The following is an 8,203-nucleotide window of genomic DNA, read 5'->3' on the forward strand; positions in this document are numbered from 1 at the left end:
TCAACCAAAAGACAGTCTTATATTAACAAAGAATGCATTCTAGCATTTCCTAATAAATTATGCAAATGAGGTCCTGATTTGAATAAATTATGTTTAATGATGTTCACCTCAATTTAACTTTCAAATACCACAAGTATGAAATTCAAGGCAGTTATCATTACATAATTATAAAATTTTCTCATTAATTATGCAAATTAAGTCATTATTAACATAATCAACATCTTCCTGTGTTTCTCTCGTTGTCAATTACCAATGTCACAAGCTTCAATTGTCCTATTATGGAATGCAGCTGATTTATAGAATTTCCCCATAAATTATGCAAATTACATCCATATTTGCATAATTGTCACATAATTATATTAAGCATCACGTAAGCTACCTACATACCAAAAATCACGACGATCCGTCGACCGGTTCTTGAGTTATCCCCTTTTGAATATTTTCAAGAATTTATCCCTGCAGTTCCAGAGCAAGCCGCAGCACAAGAGCTACCTACCATCTAAATTTCATCACCATAGCATGTCTAGATCATGAGATATCAAAACCGGAAGTTCAGCTGCAGTACCATAACAAGCCGCTAGGGGGTCCAAAATCTAATCATTTTGAGGTCTCATCAAGACCTACCCACCTACCAAGTATCAAGACAATCCATCCAGGCCTTCTCAAGTTATCGTGTTTACAGACAGACAGACAGACAGACAGACAGACACACACACACACACACATACACGAACGCCCCTGAAAACATAACCTTCTTGGCGAAGGTAATAATCTTCTTTTCTTTGCCTTTAGATATCCGACTTGTGGGTGGAAATTCCTCCAATGAAGGCAGAGTGGAGGTGTTCCATGACGGACAATGGGGGACCGTCTGTGACGATGATTGGGGGCTGGAAGAAGCCCACGTGGTCTGTCGTCAGCTGGGATATCCCGGTGCAACAGAAGCTCGTGTAAGGGCAGCCTTCGGGCAGGGGTCTGGACAGATCTGGCTGAACAATGTAGGGTGCGATGGTTCCGAGACAACTATTTCTGACTGTGGACACGGAGGATGGGGATTACATAACTGTGAGCACGGCGAAGATGCTGGAGCAGTTTGTGAACGTGGTATGTCCAATGTTTAACACACAGACACAGACACAAACATAAATATATATACATATATTTCTATATATATATATAATTTTTTTTTAAGTTCCTCCGTCAAGGAGGTCATGTTTCAGGTGTCGCGTTTTTAGTTCTGTGGGTCTGCTGCTAAAGGAAAGCCGATCTTATAACTGCACAGCTAGATCTGTATATGAGCCCTCTATGAATTTATATAAATATATACGACGTAAGATATTCGTTTAAGAAAGAAAAATTCATTTGTATGCGGTGCAACTTAATCGTCTGTGCTTTGGACGCCTTCTCGCGTAAACATGTAAACAAACATGAGCACAAGGTCACACAGAGCATTTACATGTAGGTGACACTGTATATCTCGCCTGATATTAGAATTATTCGTTCTGAACTTGGTTAAAACATCTATTGATGCTTATGCATGAACGCCTCCTCGCGTAAACATATAAACATGAGCACAAGGTCGCACAGAGCATCTAGGTGACAATGTATATCTCGCCTAACATTAGGATTATTCGTTATGAACTTGGTTGATACATCAATTGATGCTTATGCATGAACATGTATAAATGAATCGATATGCTGAAATCATGGAATATCACCGATTTACGTCTTATCTAGGTAAAAAGATCACAAACGTTTGATTTGTGAAACGATTCATCAAACCCTCGGTGGCCTATTGACTATTCCAACCGTTACATATGCACCTTAAAGCGTTACACAAATTCGTTAGAGTTTTGGGTGTACAGTATAATGATAATGATAATAATTAGAAAGGCCGACATTTGCTTGGGAGCAAATACAGCATATTTCAGTCCATCTCCCTCGCTCCCACGCAAAAGTGGACTATTCCAAACTTACCCCAGTGCAAAACTGGCAAAGGTTCTCAAATAAATGAATTAAATAGTAGCTATATGAGAACAAAGATGCAACAACAAATACTTTGAATCACGAAAGCTTTACTAATCTTATTACAGGTATGCAAAAACTAACAATGATGAGATTTGATACATTTTGAGGGTCTCAGGCACATAAAATGGAATGTGTGGGTCATTACGCACCACTTAGGTGCAATGTGACCTCAGGTAACCCCCAATGGAACACGTGTTCCATGGATGGAACCGGCCATTCTTTAGATAGAACATGGAACGGGTAGCACTTTTGGCCCTTTTTTTGCTGAAAATAGCCATTGAAGTCCCCCAAATGAGTCATTTGAAAGTGGTGTATGCGAAATATGTGACTGCTATCCTGTAGACACATGTTCAAGGTACCCTTATACCGAATTTCAGATCATTTGGTTGTAAAACCAGGGCTCAGGATACAAAAATCCATTTTTTTGGCGAAAAATGCCCCAAAAAAACTTCATAAAAATTTTTCAAAGGCATGTATCAAAAAAATGAAAAAAACGCCTACGGGTATTGGCCCACTCTACCTTCATGCCAAATTTCAAGTCATTTGGCTGAATGATGGCGGAGTTGAATCCCTCTGACTGTTTGGCAGGAGGAGGAGGAGGAGAAGAAGAAACATGAGAGAACACAATATATTTCATCCATACCATGGTATGGACTGAAATATAATAACTTTATTGCACAACGGATGTAACGGGTACAACGTTTGGCAAAATATACATACAAAGTTGGTGATGCTAACAATATCTAACAGTTCTAACAGTATATTTAGAAGTGACATTTCTAACTGTTCTGCTTTCATATATATCAGTTAACATACCAATTATACTAATCTAACTCTATTGATAGTAATATGATATTGTGTCAGGAATGTATCATATTTTCTCGTTTTGTCAGCGAATTGTGTATAAGTTGGTCTACATATGTGGATATATTGATAGGATATGATAGTAGTATGTTGAATATCTCTGTATATGTATGAGGTAGTATCGGTCTTACGTGTAATATATTGTAACAATCTTTGTCGGTATTCATCATAATTGGACAGTCTATTATAAAATGTAATTTGTTTTCAATGTCTTTATTGCACGTGGGACACAGTTTCTAATTGGCCATGGCTGGTGACCTTTTTCAATTTGCAAGGAGTCCATGGCACTAATCCTAAGTTTTGTTATGCTGTTTCTGAATTATTTGTTTTAAATTGGGCTGGGCACATAAAGCACAAGACAAAGTTCATTCATCGTTCATTCGTAACTTTTGGGTGCGTTGAAGATAACTACCTTGTTCACGTGCACACTAACAATTCAGAATGACCTGAACATCACCCAGACTCAAGCAAACACACCTGTCCTTGGTGCTGAACACCATCCGCACCCAAGCAAAGACACATGTCCTTGGTGCTGAACACCATCCACACCCAAGCAAACACACCTGTCCTTGTTTCGGAATCCACACTCAAACTGGTACTGTCTACTACTTCACTAGTTACCACACTGACAGCCGAATGGTCCAGGTCATTGAGCTAAACATAAGAAAAGATCACCCTTACCCATAGCTACAACCCTATGTTTTAGGTACGGAACTGGAACACATCATTTTTCTTCTGCCTTAATATCTCACCTATCCGTCAAGCTGGAACATTACCCTGTTCCTTCTGTTTCTGTATAGCCGGTATAACCGCCCTTTGAAGTAACGCAACTACTTCGACAAAGAATAGCTGTGCTTCTATCATGATGTTAGACACGAGAGCAATGTCATCTGCGTAGTCAGTATCTATTAGTAGCTCGGCTGGATGCCTCCTACATCTTCTTGGTCAAGTACAAAGCCAACTTGTTCAGATGCATCAGTATCCAATCTCATAATCTAATGATACTTTAAACATGAATGGACCCAAGGTGTCTCCTTGTATTACTCATGCTACAATTTCAAATAGGTCTGTGTCCCCGTCAGGTGATAGTACTAGTATCATTGTGCTACGGTATTTTCATACAAGACATTTATCGCATCTACTACATGCACTTTGTCAGGAATGCCATATGCCCTAAGTATTTCCAAGAGCTTCTACCTGTGTATCGAGCAGAATGCCTTGCTGAAGACTTAATTAAATTGTCGACAATCATGCGAGATTTCAATAACACAAAACCGCAGTTGTTTGCAACATGATGAATCGATGTATTCTTAATAACAGTTGTCTTTTTTATGAAGTGTAATGGATTTGGAGTACATGGAACGAAAAATGATTATGGAGACAAATTTGAGTTTCGGTACATGTTTCATGCCTGGATGAGCGCCCCGTTAATTTCATGATGTCTTACATGAAACATGCGCAGTGGTTTCTAGCTATCCCATTTTTCGTACCGTTATCTAAATTAAACTTCCATCTAAAATTTAAGCCTAAGTAGTAACTGTCCATTGCTTTATTTTGTAATGAAAAAATAATGCACAGTGCAAATGACAGTAAAACACACTATCGTAAAAATAGTTCTTTGTCTCCGAACATCGTGGAGTGATCTGTCAAATATTGTGTCGCGCTCAGTGGTCGCAGCCTGCAGTGGAAAGGGGCTGTTAGTACATGCTCTCGGTGTCGGGGTTTCTAGTCCGTTTTGCACAGGGTGTACTTTATATGAGGAACAGTGACTGAATATACAACCTGGACAGTTATTCAGTAAAACTAGTTGTTAATAATCTTTCTTTTCTTTGCCTTTAGATATCCGACTTGTGGGTGGAAATTCCTCCAATGAAGGCAGAGTGGAGGTGTTCCATGACGGACAATGGGGGACCGTCTGTGACGATGATTGGCTGCTGAAAGACGCCCACGTGGTCTGTCGTCATCTTGGATATCCCGGTGCAACAGGAGTTCGTGTAAGGGCAGCCTTCGGGCAGGGGTCTGGGCAGAACTGGCTGGACGGTGTAGCGTGCGATGGTTCCGAGATACCGTGGCCGACAAGGACACACCTGCGTCGTCTGCGCGCACACCTGCGTCGCCTGCGCGCACACCTGCGTCGACTGCACGTATACCTGCGTCATCTCTGCAAAGAGCTTCCTCGTCTGCGCACGAATACCTGCGTCGTGCCTGCCAAGAGCTTCCTCACGCCTGCACAGAAAGAGATTCCTCGGCGACCTCGCTGCGCGCAACGAACGCTCGCTGCACGGAAGAATACGTGTCACCCCTGCCTTGTTGAAGAATGGACGGTCCCCTATTACAGGTCAAGGGTCACAATTTGATTCCCGTCTTTTTCTGGGTTTTGTTGTGTCTGTCCNAAGGATTGGGAGCTGTTGTTCGAGCCTAGCGAATTTGAGGAGCGCAAAGCAGATCAGTAGTACTTTGCGAGGCTGTCAGCTGCACAGAGACGTCAAGAAAGCCCAGACTCTGTCACCCATGAGGACATTGAANCTTTGGAAGTGGAAGCGGAGTGGCAGACATTGCGTGCAAAAAATATCAGAACATTGCCTACAGCCATCCTCTTATGTTTGAAAGCATAAATATATGTGAGGCTGCAAAGACAAGGGGTCTCAAAACATTCAAGCTGAAAGAACTGCGAAATATCAAAGAACATTTCCATCTGCCTTTTTTTTATTCCAACATATAATCACCAGACGTGGTGACGGCACACTCAAGTTTTTTCAACTTATATTAATGCCGCCACCTACAGGGGACGAATACATGACAGGAAAATACTCATTTACACCTGAGCGAAGTGAGGAAAGTCGTGTTAAGTGCCTTTCCCAAGGGCACAAGATCGGTGGCATGTCAGGACTCGAACCCGGGACCTCTAGGTTCCGAGTAGCGCACTCTGCCACTACACCACACGACCCCACAAGCATTACATTCCATCTGCCTGTGACAGGTACAGTGTCAAGGAAAGCCTCATACATACTGTAGGACCATTGGATAGCATTGTTCAGTCCTGTTCATGTGTAAACTAGTTTATGTATGTTCTTGGTGCTCTATGACGTACTACAGTGTATGTATTGTAAGAACTAAGGCTCTAACAGCAGTTAAATGTATATCGTGAATGCCAAAATTGCATTATAAACTTGTTTTCTTGTTTATCAACTGAATCTTTATGTCATTAGTGTTCAAGTATCTTTTGTTGTGTAGAAATGGGGTGATTTTATTCTTTTGTTATAAAATGAGAAAGTTTTAGGTGAACAAGGCATTTAGGTCCTAAAAAGTATTGAGTGTCTCTGCCCTACTAACACAGAGACAGGTTTGTTTTAATGTTAACGTTATGGATTGCATTATTGATGTGCAACTGGACTTAACAAGGAAATTGTATGAGAAGGGGAAAGTAGATGAAATCATGTACAACTAATCTATGTGCTATCTTAAGAATATCTATGACTCCAATGTAGAGCCCGTTTTTGTCTCTTTAAAGTAGTTATTATATTCTTATCGTCATACATACTTCTTATTGACCAGTTGAAGTATTTGATTTTAAACAGTTTTTTACAATCTTTAAATACGTCATGGAATTATCATCATGGTGTTTTATTACCCCCAATATGGAATCCGTTTTTATTGTAAATGGCATATTTTATGTACAGTGAAATGCAAAAGCTTACCTTTTAGCTGATGAACAGATTAAATAAAGCATTTTAGGTGTAAACTGTCTAAACGTGTTTCTTAGCTTTCAGCACCCAGCTGACATGACTAGTGTCCTCCTAACCCCCATACAGAGCCTCTGATCATTGAGGCCTTCCTAGATAATAGCTATTAATGCCACTGTATTTCAATAATCAATCCAGCCAAAAAATAGTATCGACAATTGGGAAAAAATATGTACAAACTGAACATAATTCTATTTCAAGCATCCACAAATTCCCCATGCAGAGCCCACATGACTTTCTTTGCATCTACATAGTTTTTATTCAGTTGGGTAAAGATCCGGCTAAATCTCTCTGTGCAATCACATGCCATTGCTTCTTGAACCATTTTTTAAAAAACGAAAAATCCCCCAAAAGACCCTCCTCCCACGACTCCCAGTATGTGTGTCCCACGTCAATGACAATTGTTTTTTACTAAGTAGATGTTCCTCTATCCAGAAAAAGTAAAAGTGTTCACCAAAGCCACTGTGAGTCGGAGTTAATGCCTCATAAAAATGACTAAAATTTAAAGATGCCTAAATTCTGCTTTTAATGGTTCTTTCAACCCCCATGTACACCCTTTAAACATCAATGCCCAAGTCCCAAATTTTGTTATGAAAGACGTAAGACATAGGTATATATGGAAATCAAACACCAATATTGTTTTCTCTGATAGAAATTGCGGGGCAGCGATCGCAATTTTCATAATTTTGATAAGAAATCTGGAGGATTTTGAGGGTCTCCAAGGGGGTCTCCAGAACTCTGATACAAAACACACCCAGGGAGTTTTAATCATATGGCTGTTAATACTTCCCCATACCTATCCCACATACAAAATATGAGCGGATTTGGCTGACCCCCATGTTCCGGCCATTGCCTGGTTTTCTCGTGCAATGACTCTTAATGATAACTGTTAATGACAAGAGTTTGCATCGTGAGTGTCAACTTCTGGGTATTAAGAGCCCTATGTTTGTGGTTTTGGTTGGATGACGAGTCGAGTTTCTTGAAATTCCAGATGCAAGCCAGCAAACTACTGAGATACCCACGACAACTGGTTCTCAGTACACTACGGACCAGACGACACAATGGCCAACTCTTCCAGGAACAACTGCTTATCAGTACACTGCCGATCAGACGGCACCACGGTCAACTCTTCCAGGAACAACTGCTTATCAGTACACTGCCGATCAGACGGCACCACGGTCAACTCTTCCAGGGACAACTGGTTCTCAGTACACTGCCGATCAGACGGCACCACGGTCAACTCTTCCAGGAACAACTGGTTCTCAGCACACTACGGATCAGACGACACAACGGTCAACTCTTCGAGGGACAACTGGTTCTCAGTACACTGCCGACCAGACGACACAACGGTCAACTCTTCCAGGGACAACTGGTTCTCAGTACACTGCCGACCAGACGGCACAACGGCCAACTCCTTCAGGAACAACTGGTCCTCAGAACACCAATAACCAGACGACAAGCCTAGCAGGTACGGGTGACAGTCTTCATCATTCGTTAGCTGTATAAGTTTGTACCTTTTTTTATACAAGAACATATTGCAACATTGCTTGTTGCCTCTTGTTCTTCTTCAA

General features: G+C 41.0%; 1 protein-coding gene across 1 annotated transcript in view; it reads left to right on the plus strand.

The window, feature by feature from the left end:
* Positions 1–6,710, plus strand: part of LOC109474405 (scavenger receptor cysteine-rich domain superfamily protein-like) — a 25,108-nt gene extending 18,398 nt beyond the window's left edge. The window contains exons 5-7 of the mRNA XM_019774701.1: positions 793–1,101; positions 4,729–4,957; positions 6,653–6,710. Of these exons, the coding sequence (XP_019630260.1) occupies positions 793–1,101; positions 4,729–4,957; positions 6,653–6,710 (596 nt within the window). The remainder of the gene's footprint in view (positions 1–792; positions 1,102–4,728; positions 4,958–6,652) is intronic.
* Positions 6,711–8,203: the final 1,493 nt, after the last annotated feature.

The sequence above is a fragment of the Branchiostoma belcheri genome, unplaced genomic scaffold (assembly GCF_001625305.1).
Source record: "Branchiostoma belcheri isolate BF01 breed outbred unplaced genomic scaffold, Haploidv18h27 scaffold309, whole genome shotgun sequence".
NCBI lineage: Eukaryota > Metazoa > Chordata > Leptocardii > Amphioxiformes > Branchiostomatidae > Branchiostoma > Branchiostoma belcheri.